This window comes from Pristiophorus japonicus, chromosome 13, assembly GCF_044704955.1.
Source record: "Pristiophorus japonicus isolate sPriJap1 chromosome 13, sPriJap1.hap1, whole genome shotgun sequence".
Taxonomy (NCBI): Eukaryota; Metazoa; Chordata; class Chondrichthyes; family Pristiophoridae; genus Pristiophorus; species Pristiophorus japonicus.
The window spans coordinates 90,565,321-90,590,915 of record NC_091989.1 but is presented as its reverse complement, the minus strand read 5'-3'; the positions used below and the strand labels follow the sequence as shown (position 1 = coordinate 90,590,915).

The 25,595-nt window shown below is 44.8% G+C and overlaps 1 protein-coding gene across 4 annotated transcripts in view; it reads left to right on the top strand.

Annotated features, from left to right (window-relative positions):
- st3gal2 (ST3 beta-galactoside alpha-2,3-sialyltransferase 2) overlaps nt 1-25,595 on the top strand; it is a 468,108-nt gene that overhangs the window by 275,306 nt on the left and 167,207 nt on the right. For all 4 annotated transcript variants that reach the window (XM_070897754.1, XM_070897757.1, XM_070897756.1 and 1 more), the window contains one exon: nt 6,200-7,541. In XM_070897754.1, coding sequence (XP_070753855.1) covers nt 7,203-7,541 — 339 coding nt within the window. In that variant the 5' untranslated portion in view covers nt 6,200-7,202. The remainder of the gene's footprint in view (nt 1-6,199; nt 7,542-25,595) is intronic.

Below are 25,595 nucleotides of genomic sequence, written 5' to 3'. Positions count from 1 at the left end.
AAGTGACTGGGAAGTTTTGGCAATAATACAAGAAGAACATAGTTTAACTGAGGTTATTAGAAAAAAGCACCGGAATGGGATTGGGCATGTGCTGAGAGCGGATTGGATGTTGAAAGTGGTATTGGAAGGAATGATGGAAAGAACAAGACCGGTCAGGATCATCTGAAGACTAGGAAATTGTATGGAGATTTGAAGAGAGAAGCACAAGTCAGAGTGGTTCGGTAAAGAGAGAATTGAGCATTTGGATAATGAATTCAACTTTCTTCTTGACCATCTGAATTTCAAGACATTACTGTATTTCCTGTGGTTTTGAGGCATAGATATTTTTCTTATTGGTCATGCTGGGTGCGTTCATTCTCTCACCTGGAATGAATATAGAAACACAAACATAGAAAATAGGAGCAGTAGTAGGCCATTCGGCCCTTCGAGTCTGCACCGCCATTCAATATGATCATGGCTGATCCTCTATCTCAACACACTATTCCCGCTTTTTCCCCATACCCCTTGATGTCTTTTGTGTCTAGAAATCTATATCTCCTTCTTAAATATATTCAGTGACTTGGCTTCCACAGCCTTTTGTGGTAGAGAATTCCACAGGTTCACCACCCTCTGAATGAAAACATTTCTCCTCATTTCGGTCCTAAATTTCCTACCCCGTATCCTGAGACTTGTGACCCCTTGTTCTAGACTTCCCAGCCCAGGGAAACATCCTCCCCGCATCCAGTCTATCCAACCCCGACAGAATTTTATACGTTTCAATGATATCCTCTCTCATTCTTCTAAACTCGAGTGAATACAGGCCTAGTCAACCCAATCTTCCCTCATATGACGGTCCTGCCATCACAGGAATCAGTCTGGTGAACCTATGCTGCACTCCCTCTATGGCAAGTATATCCTTTCTTAGGTAAGGAGACCAAAATTCCGCACACTACTCCAGGTGTGGTCTCACCAAGGTCCTGTATAACTGTAGTAAGACATCCTTGCTCCTGTACTCAAATCCTCTTGCAATGAAGCCCAACATACCATTTGCCGTCCTAACTGCTTGCTGCACCTGCATATTTGCTTTCAATGACTGGTGTACAAGGATACCCAGGTCCCTTTGTACATCAACACTTCCCAAGCAATCATCATTTAAATAATACTTTGAATTTTATTAATACATTCTGCAACTTCTGCTCAACTCCAATTTGGAAATTAGGGGTGCGTGCAATAAAGGTGCAGCAGTTATAATGGGTGACTTTAATATGCACATAGATTGGGCTAACCAAACTGGAAGCAATACGGTGGAGGAGGATTTTCTGGAGTGCATAAGGGATGGTTTTTTAGACCAATATGTCGAGGAACCAACTAGGGGGGAGGCCATCTTAGACTGGGTGTTATGTAATGAGAAAGGATTAATTAGCAATCTCGTTGTGCGAGGCCCCTTGGGGAAGAGTGACCATAATATGGTGGAATTCTGCATTAGGATGGAGAATGAAACAGTTAATTCAGAGACCATGGTCCAGAACTTAAAGAAGGCTAACTTTGAAGGTATGAGGCGTGAATTGGCTGAGATGGATTGGCGAATGATACTTAAGGGGTTGACTGTGGATGGGCAATGGCAGACATTTAGAGACCGCATGGATGAACTACAACAATTGTACATTCCTGTCTGGCATAGAAATAAAAAAGGGAAGGTGGCTCAACCGTGGCTATCAAGGGAAATCAGGGATAGTATTAAAGCCAAGGAAGTGGCATACAAATTGGCCAGAAATAGCAGCGAACCTGGGGACTGGGAGAAATTTAGAACTCAGCAGAGGAGGACAAAGGGTTTGATTAGGGCAGGGAAAATGGAGTATGAGAAGAAGCTTGCAGGGAACATTAAGACGGATTGCAAAAGTTTCTATAGATATGTAAAGAGAAAAAGGTTAGTAAAGACAAATGTAGGTCCCCTGCAGTCAGAATCAGGGGAAGTCATAACGGGGAACAAAGAAATGGCGGACCAATTGAACAAGTACTTTGGTTCGGTATTCACGAAGGAGGACACGAACAACCTTCCGGTTATAAAAGGGGTCGGGGGGTCTAGTAAGGAGGAGGAACTGAGGGAAATCCTTATTAGCCGGGAAATTGTGTTGGGGAAATTGATGGGATTGAAGACCGATAAATCCCCAGGGCCTGATGGACTGCATCCCAGAGTACTTAAGGAGGTGGCCTTGGAAATAGTGGATGCGTTGACAGTCATTTTCCAACATTCCATTGACTCTGGATCAGTTCCTATGGAGTGGAGGGTAGCCAATGTAACCCCACTTTTTAAAAAAGGAGGGAGAGAGAAAACAGGGAATTATAGACCGGTCAGCCTGACATCGGTAGTGGGTAAAATGATGGAATCAATTATTAAGGATGTCATAGCAGTGCATTTGGAAAGAGGTGACATGATAGGTCCAAGTCAGCATGGATTTGTGAAAGGGAAATCATGCTTGACAAATCTTCTGGAATTTTTTGAGGATGTTTCCAGTAGAGTGGATAAGGGAGAACCAGTTGATGTGGTATATTTGGACTTTCAGAAGGCGTTCGACAAGGTCCCACACAAGAGATTGATGTGCAAAGTTAGAGCACATGGGATTGGGGGTAGTGTACTGACATGGATTGAGAACTGGTTGTCAGACAGGAAGCAAAGAGTAGGAGTAAATGGGTACTTTTCAGAATGGCAGGCAGTGACTAGTGGGGTACCGCAAGGTTCTGTGCTGGGGCCCCAGCTGTTTACACTGTACATTAATGATTTAGATGAGGGGATTAAATGTAGTATCTCCAAATTTGCGGATGACACTAAGTTGGGTGGCAGTGTGAGCTGCGAGGAGGATGCTGTGAGGCTGCAGAGCGACTTGGATAGGTTAGGTGAGTGGGCAAATGCATGGCAGATGAAGTATAATGTGGATAAATGTGAGGTTATCCACTTTGGTGGTAAAAACAGAGAGACAGACTATTATCTGAATGGTGACAGATTAGGAAAAGGGGAGGTGCAAAGAGACCTGGGTGTCATGGTACATCAGTCATTGAAGGTTGGCATGCAGGTGCAGCAGGCGGTTAAGAAAGCAAATGGCATGTTGGCCTTCATAGCAAGGGGATTTGAGTACAGGGGCAGGGAGGTGTTGCTACAGTTGTACAGGGCATTGGTGAGGCCACACCTGGAGTATTGTGTACAGTTTTGGTCTCCTAACCTGAGGAAGGACATTCTTGCTATTGAGGGAGTGCAGCGAAGGTTCACCAGACTGATTCCCGGGATGGCGGGACTGACCTATCAAGAAAGACTGGATCAACTGGGCTTGTATTCACTGGAGTTCAGAAGAATGAGAGGGGACCTCATAGAAACATATAAAATTCTGACGGGGTTAGACAGGTTAGATGCAGGAAGAATGTTCCCAATGTTGGGGAAGTCCAGAACCAGGGGTCACAGTCTAAGGATAAGGGGTAAGCCATTTAGGACCGAGATGCGGAGGAACTTCTTCACTCAGAGAGTGGTGAACCTGTGGAATTCTCTACCACAGAAAGTTGTTGAGGCCAATTCACTAAATATATTCAAAAAGGAGTTAGATGAGGTCCTTACTGCTAGGGGGATCAAGGGGTATGGCGAGAAAGCAGGAATGGGGTACTGAAGTTGAATGTTCAGCCATGAACTCATTGAATGGCGGTGCAGGCTAGAAGGGCCGAATGGCCTACTCCTGCACCTATTTTCTATGTTTCTATGTTTCTATGTGCCTTAGCCATAAGTCCACCTGAAGCATATTTTTCTGTTTTTATTATATTTTTAATTAATTGAGTGCTGGAATCAAAGAACAGTTGCCATGGAAATGGAAGTGTGTCTGGGTGGGAGTTCAAACTGCAGGCATGTTGACATTGCCTCTCCATAATAAATTCAAGTACTCTTTATAATAAATTACCTTGCTGGAAGTGTACACTCCATCTTTGTACTGCCTGTAATAGAAGTGATTGGATGAAGAGATAATTATTCCATCAGACACGGGGTTCCCTTGAAGCAGTGACCCCCCCCCACCCCCCGAGTAAATATTATTTCAAGTAACAATATGCTATTCTCCCAGGACTTGTACAATCTACTCCAATATGACAACCCTGACAAGTCATGGCTCATCAAAAGGACATTCTTTCATAAGAACATAAGAATTAGGAACAGGAGTAAGCCAAAGGGCCCTTTGAGCCTGCTCCACCATTCAATAAGACTATGGCTGATCTTCGACCTCACTGCCCGATCTCCATATCCCTTGATTCTCCAGAGCCCAAAAATCTATCTATCTCAGCCTTGAATATACTCAATGACTGAGCATCCACAGCCCTCTGGGGCAGAGAATTCCAAAAATTCACAACCCTCTGAGTGAAGAAATTCCTCCTCATCTCTGTCTTAAATGGCTGACCCCTTACCCTGAGACTATGCCCCCTATTCTAGACTCCCCAGCCAGGGGAAACAACTTCTCAGCATCTACCCTGTCAATCCCCCTCAGAATTCTATATGTTTCAATGAGATCATCTCTCATTCTTCTGAATTCCAGACAGTATAGGCCCAATATACTCAATCTCTCCTCATAGGACAACCCTCTCATCCCAAGGATCAATCTAGTGAACCTTCATTGCACTGCCTCTAAGGCAAGTGTATTGTTCCTCAGATAAGGAGACAAAAACTCCTGGTGTGGTCTCACCAAAGCCTTGTACAATTGTTCCCTGATAATGCGACACAAGTGTCAATAGAAGGGTTATGAGCTTCTATTAAAGATGTTTCCCTGGGTAAATATACTGCTGGTGCAGTACTGTGCCATACAGATCATGGAGGTTCTAGGTTTGATCTGCTGATTGCAGTTGGGGCACTGCTATTGATCTCCATGACCCTGGACTAGAAGTGGGAAAAGAAAGACAGGGTTCGGCATCTAATCATCATTGAGTGCTCCTTGCTGGAAAATGCACTAGTTTAGATGCTAGCTAAGAACAGGGTTGGGCTCAGTTCCGTTGCCCACAGCAACCATGGGTATGGGCGGTCCTCCAGTACTGTGCTTACATGTGAGCCAAGACGATGCACGTGACATTGCCACATGCAAAATTTCCTGCAGGAGTCACTACATCCTGATCAGGAATGAGAGTGCTGGCTGATTAATTGTTTTGCCTTTTCTTGCACCAAAGACACTAAGGCCATACAGACAGCTACAAATCCATAACTGGATGTTGAAAGAGTTCCATTGCTTCTTGCTGTGGACTTGTGAACCAGATCAAAAGATAGACTTTAAAGCATTCAAATGAGGGAGGAAATACAATCATCCCCTCTATGTGCATTACGTTTGCAGCCAGCTTGTGGAAGATTGTGCTCTAACACACTATGCCACTCATTCCCTTGCAAGTGTACCCGAATGGGCCCCAGCGCCCCAGTCCTGCCCCCTGTTTTAGTGGGATGCTGGGCATATTATGTTAATGCATGATTTGTTGTTGCACTGAGCCATACAGATCAGAAGGTCTCAGATTCAACCCCTTTCCTATGCTGTCAGCTGTTCTCAACTATGGTAGCCAGTTGGTTTCAGCACCACTGGGCAAGAGAGCCGAAAAGTCATCCGATTTCTGTCTGATGAACCCTGCTGGAAAGTATCTGTTTAAGAGTGTCGGATGAGGCTCTCTATCCCAGAGGGCTGTAGATACTCAGTCGTTAAGTATATTCAGGGCAGAGATCGATAGATTTTTGGATATTAAGGGAATCAAGTGGAGTTTAGGTAGAAGATCAGCCGTAATGTTATTAAGTGTCAGAGCAGGCTCGAGGGGCAGAATGGCCTACTCCTGCACCTATTTCTTATGTTCTTATGATGGAGTTTTCCTTTTATGGCTTCCACAGTCGAATAGCCTGGTGCCAGCCACTGCCCAGGGTGTCTCATGTAGAATGGGCACAGGACTGCAATACCCATGGAACTTTATCCGAACAGTCAGGAGAAGAGGGGGGTAAATTGAAGACAGAACTTTATTTTAGTCACAGTGACTTCAAAGGAAGGCGGGGTAATGGTGCCTAGTGATTTTGGTTAACTGATGTGTTTATGTACAGTGCAGAGGTTTGTTTCCTAATCCAGAACTTTGAATGTTTTAAACCACACAGGAAAAAAAGAGCAGGGCAGTTTTGTTTTGATTTGTTTACAGAATATGTCGACTAAACTCTTTTTTTTTTCTTTTGTTGTTCCAGGCTTTTCAAGTGGAGTGAAGCACACTGTCTGCCTGAGAAAGTCCCGAGTAACTGGCCAAACGGCAACATCCAGAAAAAAGGCTGGCGCGGGTTTAGAAAGCAGAGCACACCCGTCTAATTAGTTCTGCTGCTTGTGGAAGGGAAAAAATCTTGTTTAGCGTTGATGTAATCTCTCGCCTGACAGTGGATTAAGCAAACTGAATGGCAGCTACGAACATACAGAGGACTTGTGAGGTAGTAAGAGCAGATAGAGCTCTCATCGGCACGCTTTGATTTACCTCTTTTTTTAGCACCTATCAATAGTCACCTTGGCAACAGCTCTCTCACAGACATACCTCTCCACGAAAATAAGATACGCGCAAGAGATGCTATGAAATTTCTGAAGCAGCGATCTGGGCTGCGGTTAAGACGAGGAAAGACTTTTTGGGAGAGCTGGTTGGTGCCTCATGGTGCGAGAGTAAATCAAACAGCAGTTTTACCGAATTAATCGAATACTCTATCACGGAGAAATCAAACTGCTCACTTCATTTCTCAGAGGACTAAGGAACTAGCGAGTGAGCTGGCCGAGTCTGATTCTGTCGAGCTTGTTCCAAAGGATGATGGAGCATTTTTAACTGTCACTAAATCTGAGTCAAGAAGGAGATTTAGCAGAACCTGCAGCTACGCTTACAAAGGGGAGAAGAGAGAAGTAAGTAAAAGCAGAGGCTGAATGTCTGACTGAAAGAGAAATTGCCATCCAGCAAGCAGTCTCGGTTGGACATCTTTAACTGCTACATGCCGGGGTTTAATGGAACAGCTGAAGTATTCTCTGAGGATCTCCAATTAAAACCAGCAGCAAGGCTCCACTAAATTAGTCGGCGATAAACAGGCAGTTGATTTTTGGCACTATTCCTCTTTTGACCTCTGCCCTCCCTGCTGAAGTCACTCCACAGTACATCAGAATCAGCAGCGAGAACTTCTTGTCACAACGAGAGGCCCGAGCCTAAAGGGCAACAGTGCGACAATGAAGTGCTCGCTGCGGGTATGCATCCTCTTCCTCGCACTACTCATTGCCTTTCTGACTTCGCTGTTTTTCACCTACACGCTGACGGGCGTGACCAACATGGCCTACCTGGAGACCCAGGGTGTGGAGGATGCCCATCGGGTCAAACTGGTGCCCAGCTACTTGGGCGTGCAGAAGCTGAGCAAGGACCTTGTGGGTCAGAAGACGTGTGCTTGTGATCATTGCGTGGGTGATCCCAGCGTGTCGCCGTGGTTTGATGAGCATTTTGATCAGGACATTCTGCCGCTTTGGACGAAAGCTAACATGAAATTGGACCCCGATGTGTACAACTGGTGGGTGGTGAGTATCGTCAAACTGAGAGAAGCAGTGATCTGAATATGAATATTTTTAAAATTTTGCCCCCTCATCTTCTGAAGGCATTGACTCTTCCATGGGTGCTGGCTATATTCCAGTCTTCATCCAAATGCCAGTGTGGAGGGCATCTCAAATAACCATGATTTTGTCCTCACCTGACATCCACACAAATGCAAGGGTCACTTAGATTGTAATTAGGAGCAGCAATCCTGGCTGATTCTAGCACTCCCACCCCGCTTTCTCCTGGGAGTATTGAGGTTAATTATGGCAACCACACTACCACCTTGGCTGAGATCAGCTAACTCGCTAAATTGGCAATTTCACAGAGACCAGAAGGGTACCTGCTATTGGAAATGGAAAAGTCACATTGGTGCAGTTGAGGATGCTTACCTGAGGTTTCAGCTAAGGCAGTTGTGACAAAGTAGAGGAAAATTATTCTCCTTCGAACCATGTTATGTAGAATCATACAGCACAGGATGAGGCCATTCAGCCCATCGTGCCTATGCCAGCTTTTTCGACATAGCCCTGCAAATTCTTTCTTTTCATGTATTTATCTAATTCCCTTTTGAAAGTTGCAATTTAATCTGCTTCCGCCGCCCTTTCAGGCAGTGCATTCCAGATCACAACAACTCACTCTATCAAATAAATTTATCCTCATCTTGCCTTTGGTTCTTTTGCCAATTATCTTACATCTGTGTCCTCTGGTTACCCATTCCCCTGCCGCTGGAAACTGTTTCTTATTTACTTATTAAAACCCTTCATACTTTTGAACACCTCTATTAAAACTTCACTTAAGCTTCTCTACTCTAAAGAGAACATGCACCAGCTTCTCTAGCCCCTCCACATAACTGAAGTCACTGATCCCTAGTATCATTCTAATATCCTCTGCACCTACTCTAAAGCCTTGACATCCTTTCTAAAATGTAGTGCCCAGAAATGGACACAATATTCAAGCTGAGACCTAACCAGTGATTTATAAAGGTTTAGCATAACTTCCTTGCTTTTGTACTCTCTGCCTTTATTTATAAAACCAAGGATCCTGTACGCCTCACCAATATAAGATAGTCGCTAAGAAATCAAATAGAGAATTAGAAGAAACTTCTTTACCCAGAAAGTGGTGAAAATTGGAACTCGCTACCACAAGGAGTAATTGAGGTGAATAGTATAGATACATTTAAGGGGAAGCATATGAGGGAGAAGGGAATAGAGGCTTATGCTGATAGATTTAGATGAGGAAGGATGGGAGGAGGCTTGAGTGGAGCATAAAAGCTGGCATGGACTGGTTGGGCGGAATGGCCTGTTTCTGTGATGTATATTCTATGCAAATCTATGTATGCTTTTTTTTAAACAGCTTTATCAACTTGTACTGCCAGCTTCAAATATGTGCATGTAAACCTCCAGGTCCATCTGTTCCTGCACCCCCTTTAAAATTGTACCGTTTAATTTATATCCGACCTAAGATTGCTTGATGTTGATATTGGATGTCAAAAGTGTCCCTTTTCCCAGCACTGACAGCCCTCAGCTCAATAGTTTCATCATTAATGGCAGAATATGTAAAAATATCAATTGATAAATACACTGCCGAGGGTGGTGCTGCACAATATAGCCCAGGAAGGTCCCAGATTTGCTCCCTGGCCTGTGCATGGAGCCACTGCTACTTGGCCCTTACTTAAACTGGTGTTGTGGGTGCATGTACAAGGTTAGGCTTGGTTGTGATTCCCCATACAATCAAATAGTTGTGCCAGCACTCCCTGTCGAGACTCACCTGAAGAGAGGACACATGGACGAGGTGCTGACTGGCTGATAGCACCAGTTTAAATGTGCCTCTTCAGTCCAGCAAAGATCAGCAGAAGAGGAAAATTTGGCTAAGAAATAATGGCCTGGAATTTGCGGTCAACGGTGAAGCAAAGCAAAGGCCCCAAAGAAATTTGCCTTTTTTGACGCGCAAATGATTTCAGTGCGCTATAATGGGGAATCCCTAACGCAATCTGCTATGACATCAACAAGCTGTCCCAGTAGCCAATCAAATTGCAGGACACTCACAGACAGGGAAGCAGGAAATGAGAACATGCTTTTATTTCGACTTAAAAAAATGTTACAGATAGCAAAACAAAGAATGGGGTTCTCACATGGGAATAAGGTAGAATCTGAATCATGAACAAACTTATAAAAAAAAAATTAAATTTTTTTTTGTTTCTTAAAAATTGTAATTTTTTATCATAATGGAAAAAATTTGACACTCCACAAAATTAAAATTAGTTTTTCAGGAGCATAACATTTCTCTTATCAACTCCAAACTGTCCAGCCTTTGGCCCTCCATTCACCATGATATTTCTGCAGCCACCTACCTGCTCAACCACACCCTCATCACCTTTGATGCCCTAGTCCCTATTGAAACTATAACTCTCTCTTACCCTGACCATTCCCCCTGGTACAGCCCCCATCTTCGTTCCCTCTAGTCCAAGGGGCGCAGACTTGAACGAATATGGCGGACAACTGGTTTCGCCATTCACCGTCAGATCTGGCTGGACCACATAAAGCATTATTGGGTCCTACTCTTGTCTTCAAAAACTGCTCACTATTCTAGGATCATTCTGAAATGTAAAGATAACTTCCGGCTACTATTCTCTACTGCTAACTGTCTTCTTAAACCCCTCTCCCCAGTCTCCAACACACTCACCTCCAATAACAAGTGCGAGGAGCTCATAGATTTCTTTGTCTCAAAGATTGAGACCATCCGATCAGCTGCCTCTGCCACTTCCCTTCCTTCCCCTAGCCCACAGGGTCAAACTTCCTCTGTGGTTCCCCCCTGTCCTAGCCCTAAACTCGCACCTTTCTCTAGTTTCTCTCTGATCTCTCCTCTTGACCTCTCCACACTCATCCTCCCAAAGAGACCCATTTCCTGCTCCCTTGACCCTATTCCCACCAAACTGCTGACAGCCCAACTTCTTTTACTGGCTCCCATGTTAGCCGACATTGGTAACGGTTCTTTCTCCTCAGGTACTGTGCCCCTCTCTCTCAAATCTGCCGTCATCACCCCTCTGCTCAAAAAACCAACCCTTGACCCCACTGTACTTACTAGCTACCGTCCCATCTCCAACCTCCCTTTCCTCTCCAAAGTCCTTGAACGTGTTGTCGCCTCCCAAATCCATACCCATCTTTCCCGGAACTCATGTTTGAATCCCTTCAACAGGGTTTCCGCCCCGCCACAGTACTCATCAGAGTTATAAATGACATCCTTTGTGACTGTGACAAAGGGAAACTATCCCTCCTCGACCTGTCTGCAGCCTTTGACACGGTTGACCACTCCATCCTCCTCCATCGCCTCTCCACCATTGTCCAGCTGGGTGGGACTGCACTCGCCTGGTTCCATTCTTATCTATCTAATCGTAGCCAGAGAATCACCTGCAATGGCTTCTCTTCCCACTCCCGCATCGTTACCTCTGGTGTCCCCCAAGGATCTGTCCTTGGCACCCTCCTATTTCTCATCTACATGCTGCCCCTTGGCGATATCATCCGAAAGCATGGAGTCACTTTCCACATGTACACTGACGACACCCAGCTCTACCTCACCACCACTTCTCTCGACCCCTCCATGGTCTCTAAATTGCTAGATTGCTTGTCCGACATCCAGTATTGGATGAGCAGAAACTTTCTCCAATTAAATATTGGGAAGACCAAAGCTATTACTTTGGTCTCCCGCCACAAATTGCGTTCCCTAGCCACCGACTCCCAACCTCTCTCTAGCATCTATCTGAGGCTAAACCAGAGAGTTCGCAACCTAGGTGTCATATTTGGCCCTGAAATGAGCTTCCAACCACATATCCGCGGCATAACTAAAACCGCCTATTTCCACCTCCGCCCCCGCCCCTGGCTCAGCTCATCTGCTGCTGAAACCCTCATCCATGACTTTGTTACCTCTAAACTTGACTACTACAACGCACTGCTGGTTAGCCTTCTCCATTCTACCCTACATAAACTTGAGGTGATCCAAAAGTCGGCTGCCCGTGTCCTAACTCGCACCAAGTCCCGATCACCCATCATCTCTGTGCTCGCCGACCTATATTACCTCTTTTACCAAGCCTTTGGTCATCTGCCTTAATTTCTTCTTATGTGGCTCGGTGTCAATTTTTTTTTGTCTTATAACACTGTGAAGCGCCTTGGGATGATTTACTATGTTAAAGGTTCTAAATAAATACTAGTTGTTGTTGTTGTAGAGAGTTCCACATTCTCACCTCTCTTTGGGTAATGAAGTTTCTTCTGAATTCCCTATTGGATTTCTCGGTGATTACCTTATACTGATGGCCTCTAGTTATACTCTTCCCCGCAAGTGGAAACATTCTCTCTGTATCCATTGTATCAAAACCTTTCATAATTTTAATGACCTCTATTAGGTCATCCCTCAGCTTTTTTTCAAGGGAAAAGGGATCCAACCTGTTCATAATAAAAACAGAAAATGCTGGAAATACTCAACAGCCCCAGTAGCATTTGTGGAGGGAGAATCCGAGTTAACGTTTCAGATCGCTGACCCTTCGTCAGAACTGGAAAAAGTTAGAGATGTAACAGATTTTTAAGCAAGCATAGGGGCAGAGAAAGTGGGAGGGGAGGAAAGAACAAAAGGGAAGGTCTGTGACAGGGTGGAAGGCAGAAGAGATTAAGAGACAAAACTGATAATGGTGCAAGGCAAAAGGAGATGGTCGGTAGAACAAGTTAAGAAACAAAAGATAAGTCTAGATAGGGTTTAAATGGAGATGGCAGAATGACTATGGCTGTATCGGTGTCGTTTACTGCTCTTACTCTGAACTAGAAAATTTCATTTACTTGGCTTCCAATTTCCACCCTTCCCTCACCTTCACATGGTCCATCTCTGACTCTTCCCTTCCCTTCCCTTCTCTTTTTCAATTTCTGGTGATAGGCTACTGACAAACATTCACTACAAGCCCACTAACTCTCACAACTACCTGGACTACACTTCCTCCCACCCTGCATCCTGTAAGGACTCCATTTCATTCTCCCAGTTTCACCATCTCTGTTGCATCTGTTCTGACAATGCCACCGACCATACTAGCGCTTCCGATATGTCTTCCTTTTTCCTCGACCGAGGATTCCCCTCTACCATGGTTGACATGGCCCTTGACCATGTCCCATGTCCCTTCTATTTCTCGCACTTCCGCTCTCACCCCTTTCTCTCCCTCCCCGAACCACGATAGGGTTCTCCTTGTCCTCATTATTCACCCCACCAACCTCCACGTTCAACGGATCATCCTTCACTATTTCCGCCACCTCCAGCGTGTTCCCACCATCAAACACATCTTCCCCTCCCCTCCCCTTCCCTTTCAGCATTCCGAAGGGACTGATGTCTCCGTGACACCCTGGTCCACTCCTCAATCACCCCCAGCATCCCTTCCCCTTCCCGCGGCACCTTCCCATGCAAGTTACGGGAAAAAGCTAATTTTGTTAAGTTAAGGAGTAATTTGGCCATAATAGACTGGAAACAGCTATTTGTGGGTAAATCAGTGTCGGAACAGTGGGAGGCATTCAAGGAGGAGATCCGGAAGGCTCAGGCCAAACATGTGCCCTTAAAGAAAAAGGCTGGGAAAAATAATTCTCGAGCCCCCTGGATGTCTAGGAACTTAAAGGGGAGGATTAAGAAAAAAAGGGACGCTTATGTCATATACCAACAGCTAAATATTTTAGAATCTTTAGAGGAATATAGAAAGTTAAGAGGCAAAATTAAGAAGGATATCAGGAATGCTAAGAGAGAGCACGAGAAATTCTTGGCCAGTAAAATTAAGGAAAACCCCAAGATGTTCCATAAATATATTAAGAGTAAGAAGGTAACTAAGGAAAGGGTAGGGCTTATTAGAGACCATAAGGGTAATCTTTGTGTGGAGACGGAAGATGTTGGTAGGGTTCTTTGCATCTGTTTTCACAAAGGAAAGGGGTAATGCAGATACTGTTATCAAGGAGGAGTGTGATATTCTGGATGAAATAAATATAGTGAGAGAGGAAGTATTAAGGGGTTTAGCAGCTTTGAAAGTAGATAAGTCCCCAGGCCCAGGCTGTTGAGCGAAGTAAAAGAGGGAATAGCAGAGGCCTTGACCATAATTTTCCAGTCCTCTTTAGATCTGGGCATGGTGCCAGAAGATTGGACGACTGCTAATGTAGTACCCTTGCTTAAGAAGGGAAAAAGGGATAGGCAGAGTAATTACAGGCCTGTCAGCCTAACTTCAGTGGTGGGAAAATTATGGAAAAATTCCTGAAAGACAGGATAAATTTGCATTTGTAAAGGCAAGGATTAATTAGGGACAGTCAGCACGGATTTGTTAAGGGAAGATCGTGTTTGACTAACCTGATTGAATTTTTTGAGGAGGTAACCAAGAGGGTCGATGAGGGTAGTGTGTACGATGTAGTATATATGGACTTTAGCAAGGCTTTTGATAAGGTCCCACATGGTAGACTGGTCAGGAAGGTTAAAGCCCATGGGATACAGGGCAAAATGTCAAGTTGGATCCAAAATTGGCTTGGAGGTGGGAAGCAAAGGGTAATGATTGATGGATGTTTTTGTGACTGGAAGGATGTTTCCAGTGGGGTTTCGGCAGGGCTCAGTACTGGGTCCCTTGCTTCTTGTGGTTTTATATCAATGATTTAGGTTTTAATATAGGGAGTATGATCAAGAAATTTGCAGACGATACTAAAATTGGCTGTGTGGTTGATAATGAAGAGGAAAGTCATGGGCTGTAGGAGGATATCAATCTACTGGTCAGGTGGGCAGAGCAGTGGCAAATGGAATTTAATTCAGAGAAGTGTGAGGTGATGCACTTTGGGAGGGCTAATAAGGAAAGGGGATACACATTAAGCAGTAGGCCACTTAATAGCGTAGATGAACAAAGGCACCTTGGAGTGCTTGTCCGCAGATCCCTGAAAGTAGCAGGCCAGGTGGATAAGGTGATTAAGAAGGCATACGGAATGCTTGCCTTTATTGGCTGGGTCATAGAATATAAGAGCAGGGAGGTTATGCTTAAATTGTATAATACTTTGATTAGGCCACAGCTGGACTACTGCGTGCAGTTCTGGTCGCCGTATTATAGGAAGGACGTGATTGCACTAGAGAGGGTGCAGAGGAGATTTACTAGGATGCTGCCTGGAATGGAGAATCTTAGTAATGAGGACAAATTGGATAGGCTGGGTTTGTTCTTATTGGAACAGAGGAGGTTGAGAGGAGACCCCATTGAGGTGTACAAAATATTGAGGGGCCTGGACATAGTGGATAGTAAGGGTCTATTTCCATTGGTGGAGGGATCTATTATGAGGGGGCATAGTTTTAAGGTGGTTGGTGGAAGGTTTAGAGGGGATTTGAGGGGAGGGCTTATTTATGCAGAGGGCTGTGGGGATCTGGAACTCGCTGCCTGGAAGAGTGGTGGATGCAGAAACCCTCACCACTTTAAAGAAATGGTTGGATGGGCACTTATAGTGCAGTAACCTGCAGGGTTAAGGACCTGGAGCTGGTAATTGGGATTAGACTGGATGACCTGTTGTTGGACGGCGCAGATATAATGGTAAGTACTGCAGGGAATAGAATACGCCCAGGGTGATCTCCTGGACTAGTCTCGATCGCCTGGATGGGTTGGAGAGGAATTTTCCCGGATTTTTTCTCCCTAAATTGGCCTGGGGTTTTTATCTGTTTTTTGCCTCTCCCAGGAGATCACATGGCTCCAGTTGGGGAGGAGTGTAGAATGTTTTAGTATAAGGGGTGTCGCAGATGTGTGAGGCGGACTGGTTGGGCTGGGTGCTCTTTGCCTTTCCGTCACTGTTTATAGGTTAATATGTAACCTTTAGGGCTGCTGACCAAGGGCCGTGTGGCTCTTTGTTGGCTGGCGCAGACACGATGGGCTGAAATGGCCTCCTGTGTTGTAAATGTCTATGTTTCTAAGTGCAGGAGATGCAACACCTCCCCTTTTACCTCCTCCCTTCCCACTGTCCAGAGCCCCAAACACTCTTTCCAGGTGAAACAATGATTTACTTGTACGACTTGCAATTTAGTATACTGTATTCGCTGCTCACGATGTAGCCTCCTCTATATTGGGGAGACCAAACGCAGATTGGGCGACCATGTTGCAGAACATCTCCCTTCAGTCAGTAAGCGTGACCCTGAGCTTCCGGTCGCCTGTCATTTTAATTCTGTGCTCCATTCCCACTCTGACCTCTCCGTCCTCGGTCTCTTACACTGTTCCAAGGAAGCTCAACATAAGCTTGAGGAACAGAGCCTCATCTTTCGTTTAGGCACTTTACAGCCTTCTGGACTCAACATCGAGTTCAACAATTTCAAAACATAACATTTGGCCCTTTTTTTCCAGTTTTTTTTCTCTTTCCCACGGCAGCTAATTCTGCCACCTCCATTTACACCCTATCTAGACTCAGCTTTCGTTTATTAACTTGTTCCATTACCATCTCCCATTACCTCTCTTCTGCCTTCCACCCTATCACAGACATTCCTCTGTTCTTTCCTCCCCTCCCTCCTTTCCACTTTCTTAAAAACCTGTTACATCTCTTAACTTTTTCCAGTTCTGACAAAAGGTTATCGACCTGAAATGTTAACTCTGTTTCTCTCTCCACAGATGCTGCCTGACCCGCTGAGTATTTCCAGCATTTTCTGTTTTTATTTCAGATTCCAGCATCCGCAGTATTTTGTTTTTGTCCCAGTCTGTTCGTTCTTTCCTCATTGGTATACCATCGCATTTCTGTTATCATCCTTGTAAATCTTCTCTGCACCATCTCCAGTGCTTCGATATCCTTTTTGTGACCGGAACTGTACGCAGTATTCTAAGTGTGGTCGAACCAAGGTTCGAGACAGGTGTTTAGCATAATTTCCCTACTTTTCAGTTCTATACCTCGAGAAATAAACCTGAGTGTTTGATTTGCTTTTTTTATGGCCTTGCTAACCTGTGTCACAACTTTTAGTGATTTGTGTATTTGTACTCTGAGGCTTTGTTCCTCTACCCCACCCAAACTCGCACCCTCCAAGTAATAAGTGACCTCCCTATTCTTCCTACCAAAATGTAATACCTCATATTTATCTGTGTTGAACTTCATTTGCCAATTATATGCCCATTCTGCAAGTTTATTAATGTCCTCCTGTAATTTGTTGCAGTCCTCCTCAGTATTGCCTATCGCCCCCAATTTGGTGTCATCCGCAAATTTAGAAGTTGTTTTTGATTCCAAAATCTAAATAAATATAAATTGTGATCAACAGTGGTCCCAGCACTGATCCCTGTGGAACACCACTGCCCACTTTCTGCCACTGTGAATAGCTACCCTTTGCCCCTACTCTCTGCTTTCTGTCTTGAAGCCAGCTAGCTATCCATTTTGCTACTTGTCCCCTGACTCTGCATTCTCTGTCCCAGTTCATCAGTCTATTATGGGGTACCTTATCGAAGGCCTTTTGAAAATCCAGATAAATTACAGCTACTGCATTACCCTTGTCTACTCTCTGTTACCTCTTCAAAAAATTCAATGAAGTTGGTCAAGCAAGACTTTCCCTTTTGAAATCCATGCTGACTATTCATTATTATATTTTTGGTTTCTAGATGTTCTTCTATTTTCTCTCTCATTTTTCCTACCACCGATGTTAAGCTGACTGGTCTATAATTCCCTGGAAATGTTCGATCCCCCTTCTTAACTATGGGTATTACATCAGCTTTCCACCAGTCCTCTGGCACTACACCTTTTTCTACCGAATTATTAAATATGTGTAGTAATGCCTGTGCTATCTCTTCCCTAGATTATTTTAAAATGCATGGATGCAATCCATCCGGACCAGAGTTTTTTTTTCTGAGTTTGATTAGTGTATTTAATATATTCCCTCTTTTTATTTTAAATGCACCTATCTCATTACTAATCTCATCATCCAATGTCTAGTCCACCTGTTCTATCTCCCTGGTAAATACTGAAGCAAAATAATTATTTAATATTCTTTGAATAGTGCCACAGATTCTTTTATGTCCAGCTGAGAGGACATCTCGTCTGAAAGACGGCACCTCCAATAGTGCAGCAAAAAATTTTTTTTGGATTCTTGGGGTCCAGACTACTTCAACCTGTCCTAGTGGAGGCCATTGCACTTCCTATGACAATACTGACCATACCCGTGGCCACTCAACACGCTGGGCCCCGACTGTGGATCAGGAGTGGGAGCTCCCAGTTTAGGGAGGCTCCGCCCCAGCTCAACATTTGCATAATAAGGGGCAGCCGGAAGTTCCGTTCTTTACAAGTCAATTTGGAATCTCCTGGAGACCCAATGTTACCAGGTCTCTGCCGTTTTCCTGGCAGTTCTGTTAGTCTCTGGTAGAATTACATTGGGCAGAAGACCAACAGAACCACTGTAGAATTTCAGCCCATGTTTTTAGTAACAGGATGATGGAATTGTGAAACAGGTTACCAGTGGGATTGGGAAACAACAACAACAACACTTGCATTTATAAGTCCTCTTTAATGTAGTAAAATGTCCCAAGGCGTTATCAAACAATATATGCCACCAAGTCACAGAAGGAGATATCAGGACAGATGACCAAAAGCTTGGTCAGAGTGGTAGGTTTTAAGGAGTGTCTTAAAGGAGGAGAGAAGTAGTGAGACGAAGAGGTTTAGGAAAGGAATTGCAGAACCTAGGGCCTAGGCTGCTGAAAGCACAGCCACCAGTGATGGAGCGATTAAAATTAGGGATGTGCAAGATGCCAAGATTGGAAGAGCGCAGAGATCGCGCAGGCTTGTAGGGCTGGAGAAGGTTGCAGAGATAGGGAGGGGTGAGGCCATGGAGGGATTTGAAAATAAGGATGAGAATTTTAATATTGAGGCATTGCCCAACCGGGAAATAATGTATATCAGCAAGCACAGGGTGAATAGCACTTGGTGTGAGTTAAGATACGAGCAACAGAGTTTTGGATGGGCACAAGTTTATGTAGGATGTAAGATGGGAGGTTGGCCAGGAGAGAATTGGAATAATCATGTCTGGAGATAACAAAGGCATGGATGAGGGTTTCAGCAGCAGATGAGCTGAGGCAGGGTCGGAGCTACGCAATCTTGGTGATGGAGCTAAGACAAACAGAAAGCTAAGGCAGGATTTAAAAAGAACTGGATGAATTCCTATTAGGAAAAGTAAGGAACAAGCTAGAAATTTGAAAGAATAGCCAAGATGAACGAATCGTTTTTCCCTGCCCAAAACATTGGCAGACTAATCAGAAATGTAAAAACCCATGGGATCCAAGGTTAAGTGGCAAGTTTGATCCAAAATTCACTCAGTGGCAGGAAGCAAAGGGTAATGGTCTATGGGTGTTGTTGTGTGGCTCCGCTGGGCTCGGTATTAGTTCACTTGCTTTTCGTTTGGACTTAAATGTAGGATTAAGAAATTTGCAGATGTTCCAAAAATTGGCCGTGTGGTTGATAATGAGTAAGATAGCTGGAGATATCAGTGAACTGGTCAGGTGTGCAGAACAGTGACAAATGGAATTCAATCTGGAGAAGTGTAAGGTAATGCATTTGGGGAGGGCTAACAAGGCAAGGGAATCATTATCATAAGCAGTCCCTCGGAATCGAGGAAGTCTTGCTTTCGTTCGTAAAATGAGTCCTTAGATGGCTGTACAGTCCAATACGAGAACCACAGTCCCGGTCACAGGTGGGACAGACAGTCGTTGAGGGAAGAGGTGGGTGGGATAGGTTTGCCGCACGTTCTTTCCGCTGCCTGTGCTTGATTTCTGCATGCTCTCGGCGATGAGATTCGAAGTGCTCAGCACCCTCCTGGATGCATTTCCTCCACTTAGGGCGGTCTTTGGCCAGGGTCTCCCAGGTGTCAGCGGGGATATTGCACTTTTTCAAGGAGGCTTTGAGAGTGTCTTTGTAACGTTTCCTCTGCCCACCTTTGGCTCGTTTGCTGTGAAGGAGTTCCGAGTAGAGCGATTGCTTTGGGAGTCTCGTGTCTGACATGCGAAAGATGTGGCCTGCCCAGCGGAGCTGATCAGGTTGGTCAGTGCTTCAATGCTGGGGATGTTGGCCTGGTCGAGGATGCTAATAAATACACAATAAATGAGAAGTATAGAGGAACAGAGGGACCTTGGAGTGCATGCCTACAGATCCCTGAAGCTAGCAGGACAGGTAGATAAGGTGGTTAAGAAGGCATATGGAATATTTTCCTTTATTAACCCGAGACATGGAATATAAGAGCAGAGTGGTTACGCTTGAACTGTATAAAACACTAGTTAGAGTACTGCATATAGTTCTGGTTACCACATTACAGGAAGGATGTGATCGCACTAAAGGGCATTCAAAGGAGGTTTACGAGGGTGTTGCCAGGACTGGAACATTTTAGCTATGAGGAAAGTTTGTATAGGCTGGGCTTGTTTTGTTTGGAACAGAGGAGGCTGAGGAGAGATTTAATTGAGGTGTATAAAATTATGAGGGGCCTAGATAGTGTGGATTGGAAGGACCTATTTCCCTTAGCAGAGAGGTCAATAACCAGGGGGCATTACTTTAAAGTAATTGGTAGAAGGATTAGAGCAGAGTTGAGAAGAATGTTTTTCACCCAGAGGGTGGTGGGGGTCTGGAACTCACTGCCTGAAAGGGTGGTAGAAACAGAAACCCTCATCACATTTAAAAAGTACTTGGATGTGCACTTGAAGTGTCATAACCTACAGGGTTACGGACCTAGAGCTGGAAAGTGGGATTAGGCTGGATAGCTCTTTTTTGGCCGGCATAAACACAATGGGCCGAATGGCCTCCTGTGTCATTCTATGAGCAATTTTATTGGGCAATTGTAATTGTGTGACTTTTTCAATTGTTATTTTCCAGGAATCTCAATGGCCAGTAATGATCATTATATGAGATTACAAATGTTAGTGGTATTTTATAGTGACATTTTTAATGACTCAACTGGGCTCCACTTTACTGCAGAGAAGCCATAGCACCATAATTTGCTGTCAAAATAACAGTGAGGCTAATGGCGTCGCTATTATTTATGCGTAAATGGTACAGCAAGTTCAAGCAAGGAGCAGACCTCCAAACAGTAGTAGTGATGTTGGGGAGGGCATCAAACAGGAAATTAGGGGTGCGTGCAATAAAGGTGCAGCAGTTATAATGGGTGACTTTAATATGCACATAGATTGGGCTAACCAAACTGGAAGCAATACGGTGGAGGAGGATTTTCTGGAGTGCATAAGGGATGGTTTTTTAGACCAATATGTCGAGGAACCAACTAGGGGGGAGGCCATCTTAGACTGGGTGTTATGTAATGAGAAAGGATTAATTAGCAATCTCGTTGTGCGAGGCCCCTTGGGGAAGAGTGACCATAATATGGTGGAATTCTGCATTAGGATGGAGAATGAAACAGTTAATTCAGAGACCATGGTCCAGAACTTAAAGAAGGCTAACTTTGAAGGTATGAGGCGTGAATTGGCTGAGATGGATTGGCGAATGATACTTAAGGGGTTGACTGTGGATGGGCAATGGCAGACATTTAGAGACCGCATGGATGAACTACAACAATTGTACATTCCTGTCTGGCATAGAAATAAAAAAGGGAAGGTGGCTCAACCGTGGCTATCAAGGGAAATCAGGGATAGTATTAAAGCCAAGGAAGTGGCATACAAATTGGCCAGAAATAGCAGCGAACCTGGGGACTGGGAGAAATTTAGAACTCAGCAGAGGAGGACAAAGGGTTTGATTAGGGCAGGGAAAATGGAGTATGAGAAGAAGCTTGCAGGGAACATTAAGACGGATTGCAAAAGTTTCTATAGATATGTAAAGAGAAAAAGGTTAGTAAAGACAAATGTAGGTCCCCTGCAGTCAGAATCAGGGGAAGTCATAACGGGGAACAAAGAAATGGCGGACCAATTGAACAAGTACTTTGGTTCGGTATTCACGAAGGAGGACACGAACAACCTTCCGGTTATAAAAGGGGTCGGGGGGTCTAGTAAGGAGGAGGAACTGAGGGAAATCCTTATTAGCCGGGAAATTGTGTTGGGGAAATTGATGGGATTGAAGACCGATAAATCCCCAGGGCCTGATGGACTGCATCCCAGAGTACTTAAGGAGGTGGCCTTGGAAATAGTGGATGCGTTGACAGTCATTTTCCAACATTCCATTGACTCTGGATCAGTTCCTATGGAGTGGAGGGTAGCCAATGTAACCCCACTTTTTAAAAAAGGAGGGAGAGAGAAAACAGGGAATTATAGACCGGTCAGCCTGACATCGGTAGTGGGTAAAATGATGGAATCAATTATTAAGGATGTCATAGCAGTGCATTTGGAAAGAGGTGACATGATAGGTCCAAGTCAGCATGGATTTGTGAAAGGGAAATCATGCTTGACAAATCTTCTGGAATTTTTTGAGGATGTTTCCAGTAGAGTGGATAAGGGAGAACCAGTTGATGTGGTATATTTGGACTTTCAGAAGGCGTTCGACAAGGTCCCACACAAGAGATTGATGTGCAAAGTTAGAGCACATGGGATTGGGGGTAGTGTACTGACATGGATTGAGAACTGGTTGTCAGACAGGAAGCAAAGAGTAGGAGTAAATGGGTACTTTTCATAATGGCAGGCAGTGACTAGTGGGGTACCGCAAGGTTCTGTGCTGGGGCCCCAGCTGTTTACACTGTACATTAATGATTTAGATGAGGGGATTAAATGTAGTATCTCCAAATTTGCGGATGACACTAAGTTGGGTGGCAGTGTGAGCTGCGAGGAGGATGCTGTGAGGCTGCAGAGCGACTTGGATAGGTTAGGTGAGTGGGCAAATGCATGGCAGATGAAGTATAATGTGGATAAATGTGAGGTTATCCACTTTGGTGGTAAAAACAGAGAGACAGACTATTATCTGAATGGTGACAGATTAGGAAAAGGGGAGGTGCAAAGAGACCTGGGTGTCATGGTACATCAGTCATTGAAGGTTGGCATGCAGGTGCAGCAGGCGGTTAAGAAAGCAAATGGCATGTTGGCCTTCATAGCAAGGGGATTTGAGTACAGGGGCAGGGAGGTGTTGCTACAGTTGTACAGGGCATTGGTGAGGCCACACCTGGAGTATTGTGTACAGTTTTGGTCTCCTAACCTGAGGAAGGACATTCTTGCTATTGAGGGAGTGCAGCGAAGGTTCACCAGACTGATTCCCGGGATGGCGGGACTGACCTATCAAGAAAGACTGGATCAACTGGGCTTGTATTCACTGGAGTTCAGAAGAATGAGAGGGGACCTCATAGAAACATATAAAATTCTGACGGGGTTAGACAGGTTAGATGCAGGAAGAATGTTCCCAATGTTGGGGAAGTCCAGAACCAGGGGTCACAGTCTAAGGATAAGGGGTAAGCCATTTAGGACCGAGATGCGGAGGAACTTCTTCACCCAGAGAGTGGTGAACCTGTGGAATTCTCTACCACAGAAAGTTGTTGAGGCCAATTCACTAAATATATTCAAAAAGGAGTTAGATGAGGTCCTTACTGCTAGGGGGATCAAGGGGTATGGCGAGAAAGCAGGAATGGGGTACTGAAGTTGAATGTTCAGCCATGAACTCATTGAATGGCGGTGCAGGCTAGAAGGGCCGAATGGCCTACTCCTGCACCTATTTTCTATGTTTCTATGTTTCTATGTAAACTAAAAAAACAAATAGGTTGCTGTACAAGATACACCGCTCCACCATTAGCTTCGTGAAAACAGCATCTCGCTGTCTGCCGCACCATTGAAATGCATTGAATTGCGTGAAGTTGCTGTATTTGTGAGGTAGATACGAACTAAACTCACCACAAAAAGGTAAGTTTTGTCCATTTCAGTCTAAGTACCCTTTTATCAATGTGTTAAGTGTTAATTTATGGGCCAGCCCACACTGCAATATGTTTTCGCACTTATCATCATAGGCAGTCCCTGGGAATCGAGGAAGACTTGCTTCCACTCCTGAAGTGAGTTCTTTGGTGGCTGAACAGTCCAATACGAGAGCCACAGATTCTGTCACAGGTGGGACAGATAGTCGTTGAAGGAAAGGGTGGGTGGGGCTGGTTTGCTACACGCTCTTTCCGCTGCCTGCGCTTGATTTCTGCACACTCTCGGCGTTGGACGAGGATGCTGATGTTTGTGTGCCTGTCCTCCCAGGAGATTTGTAGGATCTTGCGGAGACATAGTTGGTATTGTTCCAGCGACTTGAGGTGTCTACTGTACATGGTCCATGTCTCTGAGCCAAGCAGGAGGGCGGGTATTACTACAGCCCTGTAGACCATGAGCTTGGTGGCAGTTTTGAGGGCCTGGTCTTCAAACACTCTTTTCCTCAGGCGGGCGAAGGCTGCACTGGCGCACTGGAGGCAGTGTTGGATCTCGTCGTCGATGCCTGCTCTTGTTGATAGGAGGCTCCCGAGATATGTGAAGTGGTCCACGGTGTCCAGGGCCACGCCGTGGATCTTGATGACTGGGGGGGGCAGTGCTGTGCGGCGAGGACAGGCTGGTAGAGGACCTTTGTCTTACGGATGTTTAGCGTAAGGCCCATGCTTTCATACGCCTCAGTAAATACGTCGACTATGCCCTGGAGTTCAGCCTCTGTATATGCGCAAACACAGGCGTTGTCCGCTTACTGTAGCTCGACGACACAGGTTGGGGTGGTCTTGGACCTGGCCTGGAGATGGCGCAGGTTGAACAGTTCCCACTGGTTCTGTAGTTTGGTTCCTCTCCAGTGCGGAGCTTGTTGACTCTGAGGTGGAACATGGCGGCGAGAAAGATTGAGAAGAGGGTTGGGGCGATGACGCTGCCCTGTTTGACCCCGGTCCGGACGTGGATTGGGTCTGTGATGGATCCATTGGTAAGGATCACGGCCTGCATGTCGTCGTGGAGTAGGCGGAGGATGATGACAAACTTTTGGGGGCATCCGAAACGAAGGAGGACGCTCCATAGACCCTCACTAACAGAGCAGGTCTCCAGTTGTCCTGGTTAACCCTTGCCACAGGATAAAGACGTACCTCTGTCAAGCCCGTGTGGTGGCTGGTGTGCAACAGTCACCACACATTAAAAAAAATCCACGCACAGGCATCTTCCACCCCTTCAATTGGAGTTCAGGACTGGAACATCGGGTCCTTCATTGAAACATCTGTGAACTCATGTGGAAGCAAGTCATCCTCGTTCAAGGGACCACCTATGATGATGATGTAGTGTTAATTATTGCCGGTCAACCTCTTGGCACTGAAAATGAATTATTACAAGTGTGGAGTCTCATTCCTTCAGCTTTGTTGTTGGAGGCTTTAAAAATATAATATTTAAAATTTAAATGTTTTTTTTTTAATTTTTCTGTCTTTTTTTTCTCTCAAACCAATCTTTCTTCCCTTTCTTTATTTCTCTTTCTCTACCTGATTTGACATTGAATTCACCCACTCTAATTTACACTTCCTTCTCAGTCCATGCACTGTTAATTTCACAATCCTTTAATCTGATTGGTTAAGGAGATACAGTTGCCTGCCCTGTTCACTCAGGTCCCAGATGCCCAGTTTCCCTCGCTGTGATGTTATCAGCTCGCACTTTCAGCAGCTTGCCACGCAAAAAAATTAAAAAACCTAAATGTGCAAGAGCAAGTCTAACTAATGCCTGATGCCGTTAGATGCCCTGCTATGGCAAAATATGGCTGATTATGAAAAATAAGCAGAGTGTCTATGCCAAAGAGAACACCTCATTGATAATGATGTGAATGTTCCAGTCATGTCCATTTCTAGCAATCTCATTTGCAGTTCATAAGCACATAGTCAATCTGATTGCTCCGTAACAGGACTCTGAGCAACTACAGTAAAATCGGACTGAATGGGGGCAGGGCAATCATTTGGTGAGTTTCTTTTCACATAGCAATGCATTGATCTCTGAGAACCATGTGACCACTTCACAGTAAACACTCTTCAGTCCTTTTGATTGCTCCATGGCAACAATGTGACAGAATAATCCCATCTGTCATCACTTCTTGATAAAACCTGCATATTAATCTCTTGTAATGAAGTCACTGTGATACGAATCAATATTGAGTGGATTGAACCTATACTCTCTT